The following is a 25,950-nucleotide window of genomic DNA, read 5'->3' on the forward strand; positions in this document are numbered from 1 at the left end:
AGAAAACAGAATGTAATCCTGAAAGATATTAATATACACAAAGTCCGATTCATCAGCATCACATACACGAAAGAGTAGTTTATACCGGTGTGCTTTTTTGGGTTTATTTATATCCTTTTTCTTTTCTGGCACCATGAGTAAGAATAGTGTGATGATGAGAGGGAATATAATACCTTCTCGTATGTTTGCTAAACCATTAGTCTTGTGGTTAGTGGTTAGTATTTGGCGCTGTCAACGCCGTAGTCTGGGTTCTATTCCCGTTGTGTTCAATGTTTTGCTATTATGGTCTGCGCCATTTTTCAACTGATCGATCATTGCACAAATGCGCACTGGTTATTTACACTGTAGCTCTTACTGTATGTTTTTACTCCATGAGCCTTATAGTCCAGTGTATCTCATTTATCAAAAATATGACAGAAATATATGATAATCCGGTGCACCTTTTATAGTGCCGAAAATACAGGCCTCTCGTTTGATACGATTTGGAAGAAGAATTTGAGTAGGACCTCGAATCAAGTGTCTCAAGCATTTCCTGCACGTGGATGTCATGAGGAAGTCTCAAGTGCAAAAATAATAATAAAAACATCACAGACAAGTGCTTGTAAAATAAACACCTTCAAGTCATATGCACTTTAAATGATCCAACCCAGATTGGCCCTCTGACTTTTGTTTCCTATTTAAAACAGGACTGTTGCAATAAAGCCCCCCTACAACGCCTTTGCTCCCTCCCCAGTCATGACTGCAGCAGATATGAGCTCGCATACCGATGTCCTCCTCTGGCTTCGCTCACGGACAACTTAATCCATCTTTAATCCAAATTAAATTATTTTAGCCCCACCGTGTTGCGCCTCACGGGTCGACCGTGACCCGGCCCCCAATGCCTCAAAGCGCGCACGGTCGTCTGTCAGGAGCCCGCCCTTAAGATATCGTTATAGAGATTGATGAAAGGCGAAGTTTGGTCGTGTTCTATGGAGTGAGTGGGGAAATTTTTTTTTGCCTACACTTTTATCAATTGGACCATGATGTATTCATAAGAAATCTGCCAAATTATATTGTGTTGACACGATCAAATGAAAGAAAAACGGACTCCATTGGGAGATATTTGGATTTAGTTTTCACATCCCTGTATTTATTTTCCATAAGGAAGTCAACAAAAAAGGGATATTTTCATCTTAGGCTTCAGCAATTGATCTATTAATTGGTTCCACAGTATGTATATTTAAAAATTGAGTCGGAATCTATGGTAGGAAGTTAAATGTTTTATTTAAATTACTCAAAGCTAGTACTAATTATCAAACAATTATAACTAATGACTTGATTGTGGCATTCAAGCAAGTTACTCAAGAACTATGTGTAGACGTTCTGTTCTGTTTTTTTGCACAAGCTATCACTGTTAACTTTCAGTTAAAATTGATTTAAACCGCTTTTTTTGGATATAAATCGTTTTCTCGATACATATGCCTGGGGTAGGTTTTTTGTTTTGTAATTTGGGTTGGGCATATCGCCTAACCCTTTTTTTGGTGTTCACAATTTTAATAATGATAATAATACATTCTACTTCAAAGCGTCTTTCAGGACACCTAAGGTCGCTGTACACGGAATACTAAACCACAATAAAAGAAGCAAGTAGAACCATACCGGATAAAAAAAGTATTCTACTTCCAAATTCATACGTTGGTAGTTAAGTCGGAATTTTTTTTCATAAAAAAATAAATGCTAAACTCATTCATTCATTCTTGCCCATGTGTAAAGTCCACCTTTTTCCCAATAAAACATGAATCTTACCATCAATTTAGTCCTGAACACATAGTTGGATACAAAACAAATATATAAATGTATTAGAAATGATAGTACCTTAATACAAACACATTGTTCTACAATTTACATCGCTTTAGAGCAGTTTCTTAATATAAATATGCCACAAAATGGGGCCTAAAGTAACAAAGGTGCTGTGGGCCCACACTACTGAGGATATTATTGCAGATTCAGTCCGTCTCATAAATTTATTTCGCAAACTGTTGCACATTGATGAATTTTCATTGACCCAGAAAATAAGTAATGTCATTAGGAATAATTGATTTCATTTTTTTTGCTTATAGTATAGCTTTTTTGTAAAGAATGATGATTTGCTATTTTTTCATTTTATGTACATTTCAAAGAGATTGTTGATACAGTACTCCTAAATTCTTTGCAGTTAAATTGTTAAGTAAGTGAATTTCTGCAAAATAGTAACTACTATTGGCGTAGTTTCCTTCATTCCTTTCATCCGGGATATTATATATATCAATGAGTACTCTGGAGTTGTAGTACAAAGACTGATGTACCAAACAAACTCTGATTGACTTGTTTAAGAAGTCTGAGTGTATTGTTGGATTTCTCACAGCGAAAGTGCCCCAGTTGTATGCATCCATATTTAGTGGATGTGACAGTTTTATCGATCTTCGGGTAATGTAAGTTTGTGGTTCTGGCAAACCAAACACGAACACAACTTAAGATCGAAAAAGAAACACCACAATGGAGAACACTTTAGGAGCAATTGAGCATGATACTTGATTGATATTGGTGGGTGACATTAATGAAATAGGCCTGGAGAGGGATGGGCGCCACCAGGCTGTACTTGCCTGAGACACAACACAGGAAATGGTTAAGGGATGTAACCACCCACCCTACCATAAGGTTAAATGCAGACGAAATGTCTACTTCTGTGATTATGTCGTATAAACGTCGTTATTTGATTGCCACCAGTCTTCAAAACGATTCAGAACAGATTGCCCCATGAAACCGAAGATAGTTTTTCACTTTATTTTCTTTTTCAAATATTCGACTACCTTGTTGTATGTATATATATTCAATGGAATATAATTAAATATAAATCGTGATGCATTTCTTTTCTTAAACGACTTTCTGTTTTTGTTACACCACTTAAAAGTACTTTACTCTGGTTTACCATATGTTCATAGTCATACATTGTTGTATCTGTGTTACGCTCTTACGCTGTAGTTTTGTCAAATCTCCCGTTAACACTTTTTCATTCAACATTGATTTATTGAACGGTGGTTGGTCGAAAACTGGCAAGACCAGATGCTTCAGAAAATAATGAAAGGGGTCTTTGTTCTCGATTTTTGAAATTAAAAAAACTATGTGCACTCTGTATCCTTCAGTACTTGTGAGAATAGTAAAAAAAGTATTAGCGATCATTCCTATCAGTTAGTTAGCTGCAGCTTTTCTTTAAATACTCTGTTGTGTATCTTTCAGCTGCCCTTTAATATCCTAATTGTGTTTTATTTTTTAGTCTTCCATCAACAAGACAGGCCCCAGATAATTTACGAGTGAGTCAGCGCTTAGGTGTGGCTTTGAAAAAATGGTCCTATCTCAATGAAAAATTCCAAACAGAGCCTGATTGAATTACTCTCCTGGGCGGAGAACTATTATTTTTGTCTTTCAGTCCTTTTTGTTCTATTAACGTGATCAACTCTGGCCTGATTAGGTCACTCATGATTAGAAAAGAGCGGCCGAGTCAACTTGGCATAGTATTTATCTAAAGCCACGTGCTTGGAATGTACAGTTGCTACTTTGGCCCCGCCTGCAGATTCATGCCTGCACAAAGCCGCTTACACCTTTCTCGCCACCACCGCGGGGGAGTGCTGTCAGCTTAAACGCCGCGGATTTTTTTCCCCGAGCAGGATTTAAGCAAAAGAAGGAGGACGCGTTTACGATCAGGCGTGGCACCAAGGTGGGCCCGGGGAAGCTCGGCCCGATCGCCTCCAGTCCGTTTGACGGGAGATAAGAGGCATCATGGAAGTTATGCGAGCCGGGGAAGCCTGAGGTAAGCGAGCGGCAATGAAATGTTGGCCGAGTCGAAGGGAGGAGGGGGTTTTAGTCGCACCTGCTGTTCACATTTTTGCTGGACTCAAGTCAGTTGAATCTTTGTTTTGACTCCCAACTGTGAGGTGTGAAGATTGTGGCATGTTGGAGCTTGCCGTGGAATTGCTATGCTCACTTGTTGTCCTGTTTGGGGGAAAATGTGACTGGTGAAGAAATGTTTATTAGTAATTTATCTTTGCTTTTGTTGTGTTTTTAAATGAATTCACACATGCTAGGATATCTAAAGACTTTGCAAAACATCACCCAATAAATTCCACAAATAGCGGCTATTAGTATGTCTTTTGGTGTGGTCGAGCAGCGTGTTTGTTTTTCATATTGTTTGCACTACTGAAGCATTGAAGATCTTTTCATGATGAAAGCAGCGGGGCGACACAATGACAGGAGGAGGCGTGCTACTTCCTGGTCTTCCATCCAGTACAGTAGAATCCCCGGGATATGACATAAGAGACTCCTCGCTACTTTGGGCTTCATTTATCGCTGCTTCGCTTTCACAGGAAAGAAAAATAAATTTTTAAAAAAAGGTAAAGAAAATGAGTGTTTCCTGCACCACCGACCGTTTGACAGACAAAATTTCACTCGATTGGCAGGCCCCTCCTGACTTCAAATCTCTAATGACAATTGGCCAATTCATATCATAGCGTCTTACTGTGCTGTTACTCTACACCTGCTCTGCGTTCTTCTGCATCTGGCTGAGTTTGTGAGTTTGTCACGCTCATCATGACGCCTAAACGATGAATCTTTCTCTCTATCTCTTTTATGCTCTTTTGCTCTCTCTCTCTGTTGGCAAAGCTTTTAATCAAGATGCTATTTAAAATAAGTACTGGGGTTCAATTTGTTCTCTCTTTCCTCTGTAAGTCTGCTAGTACATATAATGAAGGTGCCCCTGGTGGGGGATAAAAACGTATGGTGATAACTCCAGTACCCCAGATAAAAATAGTATATATTAAGTACCAAGGATCTAGGTTTGATCTTGGTATTGGAGGGGACATAGCACATTTTTGAAATGATCAGATAATATTGGTGGGGACCCAACAATGATTGCCCTCTATTGTTGGGGACGTATCTCCTCCATTCATGCCAAAACTCTGCCCTTTTTATGTACTACTTATACGTAATTCATGTGCATATGATTACAAAACATGAGTACATATATAGGTTGCTTACCTTTTGATGTGATGTGACTTGAGCTGGTATAGTGGAATTTGTGGTTGAATGCAGAGGAGGAAGGAGACTGCAGATTCAATTTAAAACTTGCGTTAGATTGTCTAGCCCCTAGAAGACTTTGTTTCTTTAATCACCTCCTCATTTATAATTGTTCCAATTGTCAATCGGTTACGGCCATATTCCTTAGCAAGGGTAACAATGTGTCTGCCTTCTTCTTATTATCTTGTTTTACCCTTTAGCATCATTGCAAGTCTTTGGTGCCCATAGCTAAACATATTTAAGTTTCTTACACAAGGTTCTGAGCTTAACGAAAAGAGAAAGGCAGCCAATAGTATATCAGCATTTTCATGATGCCCTGAAGCAAACCAATAGCAGACTAGCATCGTATTTGACCTCAAACAATAACAAAAAGGCATCTTAATGATACACGAGGCTTGTAACACATGCAGTCATACGCGCGAACACTGCAAAGTTTGAATCTTGTACGTTTTTGGGCATGTAAAACATTTGTTGTTGATGTCGTATGGTGGGGAATATGCCATGAATTAGGGCAAAACAAAACCCCATCATTTCCCATTTGAAATGTGAAAACAAAAAAATGCAAACCAACAAGAGTCTAAACTTTCACACACCCTCTTTGGAACGACTGTCATCTGCCCAAGGTTTCATGAAGAATTCAGTGTTTCATTCAATTTTTATTTATTTTTTGTTTATATAAGTAAAACTATATGCACAAAATTGCTAGCGCCAACTACGGAGCAGATGTGATTTTGTGTCATGAAAATGTCAGTGTTCGCACAAGTAAAATAATAATCTTGTCAAGTAAAATGTTGGTGAGAGAGTGAAAGATCATTTTGCTCATTTGAAGTATTCTTGTTCTAATATTAATACCCTCAAGTTTTTTTTATCCTTATTAAAATATTGAGTATTATTTATCTTTTACTATATTTTCACCTTTTCTTTGTATGGTGATTGCAATAAAAGCAAAATATGAAATGTTCTAAATTTCATCTATTTTGAATTGTTTATTTAGAACATTAATAAGTCATTTATTTTTCCAATTTTACTATATTTCTTACTGGTTTTCCCGGAGAATAAGAAAATATTGAAGAGAAAATATTCTATTATGTTTTTAACTTGTTAATATGCAAACATAGTTATAATTATATTTTACTTTAGTTTTAACCAGTGGAGGGGGTCTCTAACATTTTTCAAGCTGAGGGCTACTTTTTGGTACTAATTACCGCAAAGGGAACCCAGTTTGATATGCTATTCTTGAATAATACCTTATGGTATTACTATGTTTTCACTACCGGTATGTTACTATCAGGGAAATTTTTGGAAGTATTTTTAAATAGACTTAGTCAACCACTAAAAACCATAATTTTACTCAAAAATTAAAGGGCTATTTTTAGTTTAGGTCCATGGGCACTTCAGCTGTCCCTGGGGGGCACCCTGTTGCCCGGGGGCACCACGTTGGAGACCCCTGGTTTAAACTATACTAGGGAAAATAGTACTTGACACATTCAGTGTCACTAACTGCAATAGTCGTCAAAAGATCAAACTTGTGCGCTATTTGAAGGAAAAACCTACCTCAAAGGGTTTAAATATCTCCAATATAGACAGTAATATATATAGGTATATGTATATACTACACACACACAGTATATATGCTTTATTTGTTTTCCTTACAGTAAAAAACTATTTTTTGAAACCTTTTCTTTGCATGACAACAAAAAGTGCTCAGGTCAAACACAGGATTCCAATCCCAAACTTTAGAACTACAGGCCCATTGGCTAACCATTCCACAAATATTTCTAAAGCCTATGTCTAAAAACAAACAAACTGGGGCCTTGAATGTTTTAAAGGGTGAAAACACTTGTTTCTTTTGTTTGGATACTGTCTGGTCTCTCTTTAATTTCCTGTCATTCACTGATGCCTCTATCATGGTTTATACTACTGTAGAATTTTCGGAGCATTATTTAGTATCCTTTTGTATGTGTTCTTGTGGAGAAAAAAAAGGAAATTAATCGTTTTGTGCTGATGCGCATTTTTTTTAATGTAAAGTGCCTCATGTGGCGTGATGCATAAAAACTGCATTAGTTGATTTGAAGTGGGCAAAATGCTGATGCAGCTTTTTAAAGTATTTGCATATGTTTGTCCTTGCTTTCTGTGTATTTAATATGGGGAATTTAATAACTAATAAGCACGTTTTGGTGTTAGGTATGGGTGGGCAAACTATGGCCTCAGGGTCACATATAGCCTTTACCTTCCTCCAACACTCTGCCGAGTAAGTGTAACATTCATACATAACAGTAGGTGGCAGCAAAATACATTTCTTTTTTTTTATATTTTAAATTTCTGCTCACGAGGTAGCAAAAGTGAATATTAGAAAACCTATTTTGTTTGATAAGCTGTTAAAAATAGCAGATTACAAATTACATTTACAACATGGAATGTACATAGAAACTTCTTCCAATGGCATACATTTCTTTGCTGGGGTGCAGGATTTAAAGACCTAAAGCTGCTATTAAGACTTTAAAAAAGGAGATGGCGGCAGAGAATAACATATGATTTGCATGCAAGTACATGCATTTCCTAGGCATGCTTGAATATACTGTTTTTTTCCATCTTTTTTCCCGGGTGTGGGTGGGCGTTTGGACTCTACTTGAAGAAGGCCTTTTCTTACTTTCACTATTTTTGTGCCGCACTGACGAACCAAAATTAAAAAAAAACCTGCAGTGACGAGTAAGCCGTCTCTTCAGCACTACCCCCGAACCCTATTCCTTGAACCTAATGTATTCCGCTTTGAATAGGTCTGATAAAAGTAAGATGAAAGCAGATGGGCGCAATGGAAAATAAAGCATAAGGGCTCTTTGTTGGGCTTTGTTAACACATACTTAATAGAGGAAAAAATTAACATTCAACTTTTTAAGGACACTTCTTCATTATTTTATTTTAATTTTCAAGAAAATAAGATAAAACTATAATTAAACTTGAAACGGAAATCTAACAAAATAGAAAATTGTGCGGTCCCTTCTCAGGGTTTCTTTATTTTCCTCATGTTAAGGTTTTTGAGTTTTTCCATGCACTCATGTAGGTTTTAAATCGGGGGATGGTTTAATAATAGTCTGTAGTTTGCAATAAACTGTGGTCTGTACAGCTCTTTGAGACTCCTTGTGATTAAGGGCATTACAAATAAACATGACTTGACTTATTTTACGATGGAGTGCCTTGTGATCATAACACGTTAAGAAACACTGATGTACTTACATTCATATAATGTAAATGTAATTTTAAATATTTTTTAACTGTGCAATTTTTTTGTATTTGTAATTTTGTAGCATGTGTTTTGTTTATCAAAATATCAATTGTCATTTTAATGCATACTATCAAATTTAGTGCTTTTAAAGGAGCAGTAAATACTACTATATCTTCTTCAGCAGTGTTTTAAATCTGAATCGACAAAATGGTCTACGAAATAACAAATTTAACATTTCCATGAAAAAAGTGAACATGTATATTTCATTATAATAGATATTAGAACAATTGGAACATTTTTCCGCATGCATTGCCCTGGTTATCAGATTGAAATCCTGCATGGGCATCTACAAAAAAAAAAATCAAATCAACATTTTTTTTTTTTTGCTTGGCCCGCTTCCAATTTTGCATAACCCAAATTGGCCCATGACTCCAAACATTTTCCCACCCCTGGTCTTAGGTCAGTAATATAATGAATCTACTGTGTAACATTTAACTGTGTTTGAATCCTTTCACGAGAGACAGTCGGCCCCCAGGATATTTGGTTAACTTGAACTTTTAGCACTGTGTACATTTGCACAAGGCCCAGTTTTTCTGCTTGTACTTTTTTTGCTGATTATGTGAGTTTATGTGCTAACAGCTAGCTTGTTTTGTCGCCGGAGTGGTCGGAGACTCCTCACGTGCTTTGCCCACATCTTATTGTGTCTATCGCATTAAAGCTCTGTGAAGGGCTTTCATTTAACATTTCTTCAGAGTGGGACATAGATTAATACCGGTTAGAGAAATGTAGGGGAAATATTCAAACTATATTGCGACTAATATGTAATGATTGGTCTAATTTTATTTAAAATGTTAATGTATTTTAATTTATTAATATTCTCACCTTGGTGAGGGATGAACGTCGCCAGGCTGTACTTGCCCAAGACCCTAGCGGTTAAGGGTTCCAACCAACCAAGTCAAGTGACATTTATTTATATAGCCCTTAATCATAAAATGTCTTAAAGGACTGCATAGGCCACAATTACACCATCCCCTGATCTGAAACTAACAGGCAGGCAAGGAAAGACTCAAAACCTCAACATAAAGAAAAGACGAAACCTTGACAAGGGGCTTCTCAAGTAGTAATCCCCCTTCCAGGATGACCAGCCTGCAATTGATTTTGCTTTGGGTAACAATACACATAACATAGTGAACATCATTTAAAAAAAACATAGGTAGTGTGTAAAATTGTCCAAAAAGTCCTTGACAATAACGACGCCTTGAACCTGTAAAATTGACAGCAACATTATACACATATATATTACTTATTTATTTATAACTTTTTTTTTTATTTTTTTTTATTTTCTCAGAATATATTAAACATAGAATGGTCAAAGAAATTCTGCCACCACTATGTAAAATGAATTAATGATAATAATTCATTTGGCTTAATTTTGAGAGTGATTTCATTTACTGTATTTATACAAGTTGCAGTTTTTGTCATAGTTCCCCCTGGGGTGCAACTTATACATATGTTCGACTTATGTGTAGAATTATTAACCTTTTTATTACATCATTTCACATGTTATCTTCACATTAAACCGCAAGAGGGCGTATTAGGCCTGTGTTGATCATTTCAACATTGCCTGTATTTTATAAAAACAAGAGCTTAACAAAAAAGGCATTGAAAAGAAAATATTTTTCTGCAGATTACAAGCTGCAAGAATCTAAAATATGCAGACAAAACTGGTAAACGAACAGCATAAGGAAAGTTTGGAGTTGGGGAAAAATCTCTAAGGGCCTGGCAAAAAGTGAAGGTAACGATGAGTCTGACGTAAGCGCTGTAGACTCAAAAGGAAACTTCATTATTGTCTATGCCGCGATTTGGGGGACTTGTTTAAAAGTGACACAGAGGGTGACAATTTCGTTTAGTGATTTGAAGAGCGTGATATTATGCGCATAGTCTTGGTTTTCTTTTATTCCAGGATAAAAATGGCATAAGTAAGAAAAGGACTGTTTAAAATACGATCCAAATGCCAATCCAAACCCCCAAAAACATGAAAAAGGAAGAGTTTATTTGAGTGCGTCCAAGAATTTCACATACTTGCACGCGCAATAAAATGAGTTTAAGTTATAATCTCAGCCGGAAGATGGTGTCTGCAAGTAGCGTATTTTAAAGCTGCATAGACCACCTTTGATTATGCATTTTCTTGGGGCTGGAGCGATTTATAATCCGGTGCAATCTATAGTCTGGAAAATGATGATGACCGTGTTTAAGGACTGTTGACCCCCCTCGGCAAGGCTAATAATCCCTCACTAGAAGTGGCTGCGACCTCGCATTGCTCAGATTCCTTCGTACCCCCACTTGAGACTGCAACAGGCCATAATTCAGGGCAGAAGGTCTGTAAAAATCCTGTTTGGTCTGCGACCGGTCTGACGAAATGCTCGGCTCGTCCGCTTCCTCCCCGCGGAGGCCGTGTGAGGTTATACTGGAAGGATAATAAAGGATTGTTTTATCAGGGAGGGAGCAACGCTTTATAAAAATAAGACGTTCATTGTCTTGCGCATGAGCGAGGTTCAATTTTGAGTTTTTTTGCTTCTATTTGACCCAATTCCTGGACTGGTTATACAGGGGTTGACGAGGGCAAAATTGACACATTATTTGCCTGTTCTTTATCATTATTATTCCCTAATTAAAATGGGTTTGTGTTTCTTTAGTTTCAATGTTTTGTGGGACATGGGTGGAAATTTAATCAAGTCATACAGATATCTTGCATATGAAGTCAGTTCTTCTGTTCTACAAAAATGTCCAGCTCTTTGCTTATGATGAAGGATATACCAGTACTCTCTACCAGGAGTTGGAAAACCTCAACCTGTAGGCCAGATATGTCCTCTCAGGCTTTTTATGTTGGCCCATGAAACGGGGAATCAGGGTTCGATTCCGGAGAGGGAGCATGGGAAACGGCTACCACTTCCAAGGAAGGCAGCAGGCGCGCAATTTACCCACTCCCGACACGGGGAGGTAGTGACGAAAAATAACAATACGGGACTCGTTCGAGTCTCCGTAATTGGAATGAGCCGAACACAAACACATCGGCCATCCATTGGAGGGCAAGTTTGGTGCCAGCAGCCGCGGTAATTCCAGCTCCAATAGCGTATTTTAAAGTTGCTGCAGTTAAAAAGCTAGTTGGACACCGGGACGCGAGCTGACGGTCCGCCGCGTGGCGTGCATCCGTCTGTCCCAGCCCCTGCCTCTCGGCAAAAGCCCCCGTGATGCCCTTCACTGGGTGTCACCCGCGGGGCCCGAAGCGTTTACTTTGAGGAAATTAGTGTTACTATTTCGGTGCCAATTTGTGTTCTCAGTGCCCTTTCCCATGAATAGCCGGTTACATTTTTCTGTAATTACCATTGTTTTTATCATGTATTTTTTTATTTATGAATATATTTATTCAATTTCATTCAACAAAATTATTTGCTAGCCATATTGGTTTTTTAGTTTGCCCGATGCATATTTTTAAATGGTGTGCTTAAAAAGGGAAATATTGTATTCTTTAGCTTGAAATCGGAGTGTTTTCAAAACTAATTTGGGGAAATGGCCTATTTAAAAATAAATATTAGATGAAATGTGACCTATAGATGTCTGAATGTGTATGTATTCATAAATGAATTCTGTTTTTATTTTTTTATACATAAAAATATCACTGTTAGAATAACACTTAGTGTGTATATGAGGGTGTGACTATTTTTTTTCTTGAAATATTAATTTATTTTCTGTATTTTTTTATTTTTGCATGTCTCATCTCATCAGCCGTACCGCTTATCCTCATTAGGGTCGCAGGGGGGCTGGAGCCCATCCCAGCCATCTCCGGGCAGTGGGCAGGGGACACCCTGAACTGGTTGCCAGCCAATCGCAGGGCACACAGGGACAGACAACTCATTCGCTCATTCACACCTAGGGACAATTTGGACCGGCCAATTCACCTGAAATGCATGTTTTTGGAACGTGGGAGGAAACCGGAGTGCCCGGAGGAAACCCACGCAAGCACGGGGAGAACATACAAACTCCGCACAGGATGTCTGGAGCTGGATTTGAACCCATGTAACAGTATTAATTAGTATTCAAAAGTGAATTCAGTGTTAAAACAACCCGTCTAAAACGTGATGAATTAACACTCATGGGTTTTGACTCCTAAGCAAATGCGCATCTTACTCTGCAACAACTACAAATTTAGGTTTTACAGATTGTTTTCATAGCCCAAATCTAGCTTCGAAAAGGCTCTCGTTGTATTCAACATCTCTTTGGAGCTAATGAGTAAATCTACTACGTGTGTCCTGTTGATGTCTTGTGACTTTGACTAATTTACTATGTCACCCTCATTGGTCTGTCTTGTGATGGCACCACTGCTTCAAGGGGAACCCCTCGTCCAAATTGATTGATATATAAAACTTGGGAGGATTTTTTTTTTCTTTCTCGCAAATATGTGTTTGCTACCTCAAAGCAATTACCAGAACCTTCTTAATACGGAAGACAGGATACAACATGAATCCATTCTCTGGTGGGGATCGCTACGTGACATTTCGTATGGCCGGGATAGAAATCAATGGTACTTAGATGATGTGCTCTGAAACCTTGGTACCCTGATAACTGTAAAATTGTATATACACATTAAACATTAGTAACAAAAGGTACTACTTATCAATAATTAACTTGGTAATAACATGTTTTTATTTTAAAAATTAATAACAAACTGGGCGCCTTTTACTCTAATTATTAACAAAGTAGCTCTCAGCTTGAAAAAGGTTGGAGACCCCTGTGCCTCGCATCACTGCATGTCTTTGGACCTATCGCTAACCAAATTAAAAATTCTGAACTTAACTAAGAGAGAGTAAGACAATGTGGGAGGCAGTACAGCCAATAGGATATCAGCATCTTCATGGTCCACTGACAAAAAACAGTAGAAGACCGGCATTTTGTTATTGACCAATAACAAGCAGGTATCTTGGAGGTGTACGAGGCACAGTCACATGTACGAAAACTGAAAAGTTTTGGTTTTGTACGTTTTGGGGCACTTGAACAAATTTGCTATTGATGTCATATAGTGGGGAAAATGCTGTAAAAAAAGGACCAAAAATATATTGTATTCCACATTGTAAGATGAAAACCACATAAGTTGTGGATGCTGTAACATCGGTTAACTGTATAAAGACTCTTTCCTAAAGACCCTTATTTTCTTTTCCTTTTTTTCAACAACAGGGCATCAGGTAAAAGCAAAGCCCCGTCCCCACCAGGACTGAATTTGGAGTCCTCCGATTTTTCGCCGTGGTATCCAGGAAGCTCTCCTTTCACAATGGACCACAAGGAGAAGCTGGTAGATCAAGATCTCTCCTTAGTGGTCGTTCTGCCGGACGGTGTAGAAAAGATGACCATGGTACATGGGAGGTAAATACAAAATAAACCTTATTCACTCGCTGAGCAACAAGTCCAAAGGGCCTATTGTGCAAATAGCATTCCCAATTTGTTTGACTTAAGTTTCTGAGGTCAGGTTTAGACTGAACTTCTTTTAACACCATCAATTTTTGAGGAGACAACCCCTCCTTGATTTTTCACCCTCACTATCTTTCACTTTATTTATAAAGCCTTTGGATAGATGACTTGTTGCATGACCTCTCGAGAAAAATCGCATCAATCTCGATTTGGGGGGAAAAAAACGTACGAACCCATCACATTCCTTGCCTGTTTATCTTCTTTTTCTCAATCTCATCAGAGTGGGAAATCATCTTTTAATCTTGCCGTCTTGGTAAAATTGTATACAATATAGCATATCTTCATTTTATATTAATTGTAGGCAAATCATTTTTAATGGAATTGGGACATTCAAAAATAATAAATACTATGTTTTCGTGTTTTTAGTCTAATCTCACCTGAACGTTGCAAATGATGATAATCAAAAGGATAATTTGTTCCAGTTAGCATGTTATAATTAATTAATTATTAATTAATTATGACATGCTAACTGGAACAAATTATCAATTATATTGCTTTCCTTAGTTTTAATATAAATGAAATGAAATGATCTGCATTTATATAGCGCCTTTCAAGTCAATGAAGACTTCCCAAAGCGCTTTACAATGTGCTTCACACCTGCTCATTCACACACACTCACACGCCAATAGCGGCCGTGCAGCCATGCAAGGCGCCAGCCTGCTTATTGGGGGCATTACAGATTCAGTGTCTTGCCCAAAGACACTTCGACATATAACACAGAGGACCCGAGAATTGAACATGCTATCTCTTGATCCCCAGACGAGCGCTTTACCTCCTGAGCTAATGCCGCCCCTGCAAAGAGCTGGGGCATTTAAAGTATATTTTGAAATATATTCAAAACGAAAGTTACGAATGTAACCTCGGTTCTATGAGTCCCGTGCGTCTGCCAGAGGTGGTGCCTCAAGCACGTAATTTTACCTTCGCGCCTGGGCAGTTTGAGAAATGCATACCAAAATTGGTCACTCCATCACACCTGGGTCTTCAGGAATGTTTATTGATTCCTGTCTCATCACAGGTACACCACTTTCAGAATCTTCTTGCGAAAACATGAGGATTCTGAGCTCTGGCAGTTGTACAGGACTCCTAAAAACGTAGTTAGATTCTTAACTTTCGTTCTATTTTGCCCCTACCGACTGCCAGAGGCGGTGCTTCAAGCACGAATGACTAGTACCGGGGTAGTCATGAGAAACAAACCTCTCTGAGAAGCCTCGGCTGGACTAAAAACAACGCCGAGTGGTGTGGAGGAGGCCACATTAACACTGTAGAACCAGGCAAGAGTGCTAGGTAATGCCCAAAAGGCAGCAGCACAAATGTCCCACAGGGACACCTTCTTCAGGGCAGCCCAGGAAGTGGCAATAGCCTTGGTAGAATGGCAGCACACCCCTGAAGGCAGGGGGCAGCCCCTGCTAGCATAATGCGGGGAACAGCCCCTTCAATCGAGCGGCATATGTGAGGCCTACAAGGCCTTCCAGCACCAACCTGACACCCAAAGACGGGACATGAGGAGCAGCACGGGGATGACGCTGCCTTATGCCCCCGACCAAGCTGATAGCACCCTGGCACAACCACCCTGTGCCGAACCAGGCCCCTAAGAGGCCAAACAAACAAGCAGAGGCAGCGTTGGTTGGGACGTCAAACAAGAGGCCACATTCGCCAAACCGAAGGGAGGCGTAGGCGAACCAGAAACCAAGCCGCAACGTCGACATGTAAACAAACCCAACACAGCTTGGACAAAAACAATCTTAAGGCTACTAGCAGCAGGGATGGCAAAAAAACGCCAATCCTTTCAATCGAAACACAGGGGTATGCACTCGCCACGCAGGAAGATAAAAATGTTGTGTACCTGTGGTGAGATGGGAATTAATAGACATACCCGAGGACACAGGTGTGATGGACTAATTTTAGTATGCTTTTCTCGAACTGCGTATGCGCAAAGTTAACATTCCACGCTTGAAGCACTGCCTCTGGTGGTTGGTAGGGACAAAATATAATTATTTTTGTTTTACTATAATGGTTAAGTTAAAATAAAACTGCAAAATACATATACTTTGCAAATGTATGTATTGTTATTTAAATAATGTTTCTTTGTGTGCTTATTTTACTGCATTTCGAATGTATTTTTCCTAGTAACAAATACAATTACAGCAGACAATTTGGCTTATTTCGAAGATTATACTAATTATTGTTAATATTTTTATTTAATGCGTAAAAAGACCAAATTATATTTTTTGGCATCTAAATTGGCTCATCTTAGTAACATTTTAATATAATCAGTATTATGTTTGGATTGTTTGTATTATACCAATAAAGTAGCACAGCCTTTTTTTAATAATTTAAATGCACCAGTTTCTCTAATAGGACAGATAAATTGTATTATTTTAATCATATTATATAATGAAAATAAAATCTATATTTTTGTAATAAAGTTGAGCAAAAGTATTTTCCATTGCAGATTCATTGGCTTATTTCCAGAAAGATTTGATACATTATCAAAAATAAGATTTTTTTTCTACTATAAAATGAAATATTAAAATTTAAAATATATGGCCAGCAGCTCTAGAAGACAATTTGAAACTTTTGTCCAGTATAATCAGAAAATTGAGATAATAATTTAATACAATAAGAATAACACAAAATGATCAGCAAACTAGTTAGGATATTTATTTTGGGTATTACCGGTATTGTATGGAGGGTACCACTACTTTAAATGATCCAATTGATTTAATTGAATGTTTTTTCTTGTCGTCGATAACAGCATAGTGAACATTGTTCTCAATGGGATTACATATGGTACAAAAGACTTAAAAGATATTAATGTCAGGATTTCCGAGATTCAGGCGGATTGAACACTTCTTTCCCCTTTCCCCTTGTGTTGCAGCAAGCCCCTCATGGACCTTTTGGTAACTCTGTGCGCAAGGTACCACCTCAACCCGTCGAGTTACACATTGGAGCTGATCACGGCCGGCCGGCCCAATGTCAAACTCAAGCCCAGTGCTCTCATCGGAACGTTGGACGCTGAAAAGATATTACTAAAACCTAAAGGGGAAAGCGATGAGAAGAATAAAAGGACTGGGCCGCAGAAGCCTGAGGTATGCTCGACAAGTCGCACCACTTTTTTCTTTTTCTTTTAAAGGACATTTATGGCCGCGATGATACTTTGTCAGTAATAACTATAATGGCATTTTGTTACAAATATTATTATTATCTGACATATACATTGCAGAAAGTGTGAATGGTTATGGGTTTGTTCATTGTGTGAAAATAGTTCTAAACATTATACAAGAGCTCCAATACTGAGTCTCATGCCTAGGCTAAGAAAAATGCATCGCTCATTCTCATCATGTGGCAATATCTTAGCTGTAGACATGAGTCGGTATAATATATCATAATATACAAATACAGATGCAAATCTGGATTATGTATAATTTTGACTGAATACAGTTGTAGAGGTCTCTCATTGCTTCACACATTACGTTATTTTATGGCAGTGATGATTTGCTTAAGGAGTACTAAATCATGAAAATATGTTCCGTTTATTCTGTGTGTTTGGTCTAGAAAAGTACACATTGTGCCACCATTAAGACACTTGTTTAGAGACTTGGTCAGGCTGCTGTCAATCGTATATTAGAGTTCATGCACAGTCTGACGCAGGAGTAGGACAAAAAGGGGGAAAACATAATTTTCAAAACAAAACGCAAACTAATAAAGTTATTGCTGATTTAATCTGAGTTCCCCAGGGAGGAGGCACAACCAAGTTGTGGTACTACTTTGATAGAAAAACTGGTTATATTGTCATGCTGTCACACAAATGAACCGAACATAAAATGTAAATAGCCTCGGATGATTGAATATTAAAGAGATGAAGTTACGAATTTTCTGTTTTTGGGCTGATAACTGACTTATTTTTGGACTCTATTGGTCGTGCATTCCTGATTTCAAACGTGTTTATTTCCCAGCCGACAGTTCGAATGGTGATCAACTACAAAAAGACACAGAAAACTATTTTAAGAGTCAACCCTCAGCTCCCCCTGACTGAACTCTTACCCGCAATTTGTGAGAAATGCGAATTTGCAGAGGAAACGACCATTCTGTTGAGGGATGTGCAATCACTGACCCCTCTGGACTTGTCCTGCTCCCTCAACGATTACGCAATCAGGGAGCTTTACGCAAGAGATACAAGAGGTAAACTAGCAAACTTTGGGAAATTATTCAGAATGACATTCGTTTAAGTCATTTCTCTGTTCCTGTTGGATTGCAGGAGTCTCCGATGCTCCTTCGTGTCCAGCATCACCCACACACACCGGTAAGGAAGAATCTGTTTGTGTCATTTTATACATTCTGATTTTTGGTTTTCAACACGCCTCCTGGTCACACACACGTCTTCCTGCAGTCGCAGTTTTGCCTGGAAAAGATAAAGATCAGAAAGAAAAGGAAAACAAGGGCCTCTTCAGCAAGTTTAGAAAAAGCAAGAAAACATCCGAGCAGGTATGATTTTCCTGGTCTCAAAGTACGATTTGGTCTTCTCTGTTGGACAACCGAAATTTTTTTATTATTTAAGCTTTGCAAAGGTAGTGGAAATTTGTTGACTTTTTTATGGTCATTTTTTTATGGTTCTCATGCAAATTATGTTGTACAGTTTTGTATTTTACACATGTCATTGAGGTTCTTCTCTCCACTAGTAAATTTTTGTATTCAATCTTATTTTTGTATCCTATTGAAAACTCAGTTTTTTTTTTAATTTCTTTTTTTTTTTTTACATATGTAATTATATTTTATTTTTTATATACTTTATTTGATGAAATACAGAGTTATATTATTTTTGTCTTTTTGTTTTCAATTTACTACCTAAAATAATGTGTAAAATAAGAATTATATTTTCTAAAAAAAAAAATGTTTCCCTTATTTATTTGACTAAAACATAGGATATTGTTTCTGATTTATACATTTCCTTTGTTTTCACCTTTGAACAAAAAAAAGAACAAAAAAATTTGGAATGAAATAAATAATATATTATAATAAATATATTCGAGTATTTTTCACTTATTAAAACATATCTTTGTTCCCCCCTTTTACTACCTGCAAAAAAAAGAATAAATGAAATCAAATTTTAAAATAATAAAAAAAAATATTAGCAATTTTACAATTATAATTTCCTACTTGCTAACGCCATCGCCTGGTTGAAATCATCATTGCTGACCTTTTGTTGCACATGCAAGTATGGTGACTTTGAGACTCGCTCGAAAAACTTTTTGTGGGGGGTATGGGTTGGCATTTGGCCTGTATTTGAAACAGTCATTTTCCTACTCTCACCATTTTCATCCTAGAATAAAATAAATGTGATGTGCTCAGGATCTAAAAACAGTATATCTTGATAAATGCACACAAGAGATTAAATATTGCAGATACAAATCACTGATATTTTTGTGTATCTGGAAAATACGTAATTCACATTGGATTTAATCTTTTAAGTGCTACTTGAGAAATTAAAAAATGGGCTTTGAAATTCCTTAAAAAGTACTTAAATTCGCCCATAAACAAGGAGTACAAAACCCTGAGTTAAAAAAGATGATGATGAATACTAGTGCTAACCAAAGGTTTTTTTTCTTATGTTTTTTTTTTTTTGTAAAAATAACAAACCCCCCCCTTTTTTACAATTTTATTTCAATGTTTTGTAATTTAGGAAAGCAAGTATTTAAAATTTAGTTAAATTCATCTGCTCGTGGAACGATTTTGGGGCGGGGTGAGGGGAAAGTGCAAGTTACACTTGCACTGTAGGAGTTGGTAAAATTTAACATTTTAAAAGGGAGGTTTGTTGACTTAGCTTTTTCATTGGTCGACCACGCAGCGCGTGCCTCTGTTGTTATCATTGGCTGTTTGCTTTTTGAAGGGCACGACAGCCAGTGCCCCGGCTTCCCCGGTGCTGGTGAGCAAGCCCCGACCGCTCAGCATGGCCTTGCCCAGCTCCAGCTCGCCTCCTCTTATGTCGCCCACATCTCCTTTTGGTGATGCGCCCAAAAAGAGACGAGCTCCTCAGCCGCCCGTCCCCGTGTGTCGAAACCACCGCCCGGATGGCGGTCCTCGCCAGAGGATCAACTCTGAACCGGTGACCCTAGCGGACTATGAGGTATTGAAACAAAAAAAAGCTAGAGATACAACTTTAATCCATTCTGAGGTGGAGATTATTAGGTGAAATTGTCATATGGCTGGAGATAAAAACTTGTTACTTGTAGGTCAAGAGATTTGCAATTGGTTTACATAACCTGATCTAGAGGGAGCTGATATAATTGTCGGCCATCTTGCTCCTAAGGGTACCCCCCAAAACCAAAACAAACGGTGAAAGGCAGAAAAATGTTGCAGCTTTGTAACTTTGAGTTTCCGTAGTTTGTATACTTCCCTGCGCTTTTTGGATTTTGTTTTCACTTTCACCACACAATACAGAAACATCTAGTGGTCAAATAATGCACACTGTCACTTAAAGATGTAGAATATACTGTTTTTTTACCCCTTTTTACAGCATTCCCTCCCCCATATGACACAAACGACAAAGTATTTTGCAAGGCCAAAAACCTGTACGTGTGCTATCTCCTTCAACGTTATGCACCCACCAACAAACTCGGTGCCTCTCAATTTATTTCCGTGGTGTTCCATCAAGGAAGAAAACACCTCATGTCCCCTCCCAATCTATAAGATTCAAGTCAAGTCAAATTTATTTATATAACCCTTAATCACTAAAATGTCTCAAAGGACTGCACAGGATTACAATGACACAATTACCTGATCTTAAACCTTATCTTTATTAACTTCCACCCATCCATTATCTACACCGCTTATCCTCATGAGGGTCGCGGGGGTGTTACATACAGGCTTTACCTTAACACAGTCACACTACACATTTTTATAAACCCAGGTGATCAGACTTTCACCGTGAATTTAGTTGATTAAAATCGAATGGAACGATAATCGTCCCAATAGTCAATTGGTTACTGCCTTTTTCCATAGGAAGGATACATATGCATGTGCTTTCTCCATATTTCTTTATCATCTCAACTTTTGTTTCCATTTTTATCTCATTGCTGCTCCCATTAGCATCACTGTTAGTCTTGGGACCCATTGCTTAAGAAATGTAAGTTTGTTACAGGAGATTTTGAACTGAACAAAGAGAGAAATTGAGTATTGTGGGAGGGAGTTTAACCAAAATCTTATCAGCATCTTCATGATGCCTTGACACAAACCAATAGCACATCAGTATCTTATGAGCTTGACCAATAGCATACAGGCATCTTAAACTGTTGGTGTTGTTTGTATTGTGGGGAAAACGTTGTAACGAGTGGCTGTAAAAAGAACCTATTTCACATTGTAACGTGAACATTTTAAGCAAGAGACATTGCAACGTGGGAGTCTACTGTATATGTAATTGTTAAACGAAATATGCGTTTTTCCATGTATTGTAGGTTTCTGGTTTCAGTCGCGGCTCGTCAGCAGAGTCTTCACTGAAAAGAACCAAGCGCAAAGCCCCTCCACCCCCGACATCCCCAACCAGCGCTGCCCCAGACACTTTTCCTCAAGAAGATGGACATGGTTTGTATTTTGTTATGTTTTTGCACTGTATGCCTGTTGGCAATATAAGATGCAAGTAAACGATTCTCGGTGGATTTATATGCGTGGGGTCCAAAACTGCCTAATCTTCATTTATTTATTTATTTATTTATTTTTTTTGAGCTGACACAATTGCTTTTGATCATGATCTTACTTTTTATTGGCACTATTTGTTTTGTTTTAGTTTTGAAATTATTTTATAATTAACACAAATAAGCTATATCAGTTCAGCGTTTTTACTCTAAATTTTAAATGATTTCTCCAATGTTGGCCTGCAGAGGGATGGTTGCCACCAGGCTGTACTTGCCCAAGACATACCACAGGAAATGTTGCCCCTACAACCTGTGTGGTTAAGGGATCCCACCAACCAACCGTTTTAATACATTTTTGTTTTCTTATATGTGAAACTCCTCACCAACCCCCTTTCCCCACCTAGTGGACATTTTGATATTTTTATGACAGGACACGTTTGACGCTTATAATTTTCATTGCGCTGTTGTATTAATTTGCTACATCCTTTGAGTCATAAATTATATTTCTTAGATAATTTTACGAGTTTAAAGTTGTATTATTATTATCAGTAACTAAGAATGTTGTGAGGAAAAACAAACAATTTAAAAAGGTTATTCTTTAATTTCCATGTGTTCAATCCTTTTTAAATTTTTCGGCTTTGAGGTGGACCTCTCCGACTTTGGAGGTACTTTCCTGTAATTGTCCACACATATTTCTTCATTCTTCTAAAGTTCTGAGAGGGAAGTCCGGCCAATGATTGGACACAAATAAATTTAAAGCAACAATAAGACTATTGAATGTTTGGGCCCGGCTTTTTAAAAACAATCCCGATGTGTTTACATCAGCGAAAACTGAATGAACCTAGAGGAAGTTTGAACTTGATGCACCCTGACGACATTCTTCAAGTTGTCCTCACTCAGGACGGGAATATTCGGGTATCTCACAATTCAGGGCGCATGATTCCTTTGATAAAATAATTATTGAAGAATTTTTACAAATGTTTTTCCCCCTCACCAATATTTAATGAGAAAATTAAGAAAAGAACATGTTCTTGGTTAAAACTAAAAGGCACAAACTTTTATCAAAACGGAAATTGAATGCAATCGTTGGAGCGGTTTATTCACGAACAAGGACTTGGTCTCGCTTCAAGATAAAGCAGCTGTAGACTAAAATACTACTCTCAAATTGTGTTGTCTGAATTTGAAAAAAAACCCCCCCAAAAAAACGTTTAAAGATAATTGGTTGGTGTTTTCAAGGGATGAAAAGCCTTAATTTAACTCAAAAAACTGTATTCTTGGTGATTTTGGTGAGTGTTGTGAATGAAACCATTGTTATTTATTGTCCACAGTTAAATGGGCACCCAACGTTTATAAGTATAATGATATTGCTTGCTCCTCTAATTGGATTGCTCGCAAGTGGGAAGTATAAGGGGTTGTCATTTGCACTAGGTTTTCCAATCAGCGGCCTGGAAACAGATGGCAGTTCTCCGATTGGGTTGAGTGTAATAAAAAGGCGTTTGTAGTTCCATTGACGATGCATTATCAGTGGAACCAATTACTTAAAAAAAAATGTGATGTCAAACCGTTAAATATAAAAATATTTGTATTCAAAAACAAAACAAAAAATTGGGTTTGTTTTAACTGATCAAGGTCGTTCACATCAGCAGTGTTGTGCACATTACTTTAATAAAGTACTGGTTATAAGTGGTAGTTACTCACTGCTTCTTCCAAATAGTAACTGATTTAGTAACTGAATTACTCAATAGTAAAGGTAATTAGTTACCATGGAAAGAAACTGTTACTTTAAAAATACAGACGCTGCCCTACTTACAAAAAAATGTTCGTAAGTTGCTCCAGTGCTATATTTTGTATGGAATGTATAAGGTTTATACAAGTATTTTTAGGATTTGTATAAGTAGGCTGTATTGTTTTGTACTAAAAAATAAACCTTTCATAAAATATGCTCTATGAAGATGACTAAAGTTAAGTTTAACTTACTTTTGGAAGATGTGCTTCAAGAGGTCCTCCTCCGTGGTAAAAAATGGCTGAAAAAAAGCGTTCCATCCATTTTCTCAACCGCATCAAGCTTTCTTATTCCACTTTCGTTTCAAAAGAAACTGCTCGCCTCTTCATACTTTACACGCACCATATTGAATGGATGAACGGGATATTAATAATGACTTCAATGCTGTTAGCACGCTAGAGGTACAGTACACGTAGTATACACAAGAATTAGAAAGTAGTAGTCAAGTCAAGTCACATTTATTTATATAGCCCTTAATCACAAACATGTCTCAAAGGACTGCACAGGATTACAATTACACAATTGCACAATTACTTGATCTTAAACCAGCATGCGGGCAAGGAACAACTCAAAAACCTCAGTGTGAGGAAAAAAGAGAAACCTTGAGAAAGGACCTCACATGTGGTAATCCCCCTTCCAGGATTGACCAGGGTGAATCACAATTAGCATTACTGTACACAGAATAGTAAGCACTAGTTAAGATGTTGTAAATGTCCGGAAAGTGCATGACAGCAATGTAGCCGTAGTTTTTCTTCCAGGTGGCTGCTGGGTGCCACCACACGCCAGTAGTGGCGGAAAGAAGCACTACAATAATGTCCTGTGCTCGGAAAAAGGTGCACACAATACAAAACCTAGCTTACGGCAATGTCCGGATATTCTTCAACATCCCGAAAAAAATGTTTCGTATCTACCGTTTTACGTAAGTCGAATGGTCGTAAGTATGGGAGCGTCTGTAAGTTGTTGTCAAAGAATTTGACATTTTTGAGCAGTGTTTGAGTCTGTTAAAAAGAGAGGAAAAGACAGGTAGTTGTGTTATAGAACCTTGTAATATGTATTGCGCATCATCAGCAACAGATTTATTCAACACTTGAAGTGTAAGAAAAATAAACAGTAAAAGTATAATAAAATGACAATCAGCAGTAAACAATATAAAGTGAGCTTAATAAATGGTTCAACAATATACAACAACGTGTGTTTAACGCTGCAGTATTAATCTGAAAACAGGAGACAAATGAGACATTCTATACTTCATTCATCATGTATCCGGCCACTAGCCTATTGTATTTCTTCTCAATTCCTTCTTGATTATATCTGAGGAGCAGAAGTTTCTCAAACCTCTCGTCAGATCGCTTGTTCCTCGACACAAATGGCACTCGAACCAAGGGTTAACAACAAACCAGCTTTCCCGTAGCGCAGCTTGGTGTAGCCGTCAAAAAAGCAGTTGGCCTTATGGGTCACATACCTGCCTGACAATACAAACATTACTACCTTTGTAGACCACTAAATGAAGGTGTGCCACCCCATGGACAAAACAAGAATAACATGACACATACGTTTTGGCTCCTATGGATTACAATAAAATAGAGTAGAGTAGACTCGCTACAGACGGTAGTTTCTTCAATTTATCCAAAGTAATTCACTGTTTTTGACCGAAAGTATCTGTGACGGCGTCTTAACAACAACAAAAATAGTCCGTTACTGCAAAAATAACGGCGTTATCCCAACATTGCATGTCAGAATCTCAAAGCATCAGACATTTCCCTCACCTCTTTTCTCCCCCTCTCCTCTGATATACATAATTTACTTCTAATTTTGTGCTGCATGGCAGATACCAACATTTCTACGTAAATCTTGTCTCCCGTAAGTCTGAAGTATTCAATCTATTTTCAGACTCTGCAGGAGTTCCAACACTGGACGAGATCTCTGAGGAGACGTCAACAGTCTCGTGCGAGACGCAAAAAGCTGACAATGGCTGTGAGGAAGATCCGTCTTGTGATCTGTCCTCAGAGGGCAAGTACGAACTTCAGGCCAAACTCTTTTATTTTGTTCTATTTAGTTTTGTTATTGGAATTCCCTCTAACTCCTAAAACGTGCTTGATTCTTATAGTCAGTCACAGAGCAGCACAAAGGATTCGACTGTTCAAGCTGATGAGAATACACCAAACAAACCGGACTCGTCTCAAACTGCAGGTATGGCTTTGTCGTGCCAATAGTGAATAATGGAGAATATTTGTGGTCACGTTATTAAAATGCCTCTTTGGAGTTAGTAAAATTCTGTTTTCTAATTTTATTCTATTTTTTTAAATTAAATGATCAATTAAAGTTATATTTTGTGATTTCATTTTTTACTTTCAAAATTCTATGTTAATTATAATAACTATTTTACTAATAACCATTTGACTAGAAAAATAAATTTAAATATAATCTTGTATATTATCAGTGAAATAATCCGTCTGTGGGACAATAATGGATTCCAAGTGAATATAGAAAATATTGACCAAATTTAAACAAAGAAATGTATGCCAACTCCAAGGACAAGCTCACTGGTTTCACTGACATATCTTTTAGCCCATTTTAGGTATTTTCTTTACCTATTTTCCTAAAAAAAACATTTTGGAAATAGTTCATGAAATGATCTACCTTCTGTGAAAAAGGATTATTTTACTTTAAGTGTTGTTTTATTGTATTGTGTCAGACATGGGGAC

The 25,950-nt window shown here is 37.6% G+C and overlaps 1 protein-coding gene across 8 annotated transcripts in view; it reads left to right on the forward strand.

The window, feature by feature from the left end:
- Positions 1-25,950, forward strand: part of cobll1b (cordon-bleu WH2 repeat protein-like 1b) — a 47,868-nt gene that overhangs the window by 15,835 nt on the left and 6,083 nt on the right. For 7 of the 8 annotated variants that reach the window (XM_088352722.1, XM_088352726.1, XM_088352727.1 and 4 more), the window contains 9 exons: positions 13,544-13,729; positions 16,713-16,923; positions 17,791-18,016; positions 18,093-18,137; positions 18,225-18,319; positions 19,722-19,958; positions 21,286-21,412; positions 25,136-25,259; positions 25,353-25,435. In XM_088352722.1, the coding sequence (XP_088208848.1) occupies positions 13,544-13,729; positions 16,713-16,923; positions 17,791-18,016; positions 18,093-18,137; positions 18,225-18,319; positions 19,722-19,958; positions 21,286-21,412; positions 25,136-25,259; positions 25,353-25,435 (1,334 nt within the window). Of the gene's footprint in view, positions 1-3,683; positions 3,827-13,543; positions 13,730-16,712; positions 16,924-17,790; positions 18,017-18,092; positions 18,138-18,224; positions 18,320-19,721; positions 19,959-21,285; positions 21,413-25,135; positions 25,260-25,352; positions 25,436-25,950 lie in introns of all 8 variants that reach the window. The other variant, XM_088352729.1, reaches the window with a different exon arrangement.

This window comes from Urocampus carinirostris, chromosome 14, assembly GCF_059441175.1.
Source record: "Urocampus carinirostris isolate Australia breed hairy pipefish chromosome 14, RoL_Ucar_1.0, whole genome shotgun sequence".
In the NCBI taxonomy this organism is placed as follows: domain Eukaryota; kingdom Metazoa; phylum Chordata; class Actinopteri; order Syngnathiformes; family Syngnathidae; genus Urocampus; species Urocampus carinirostris.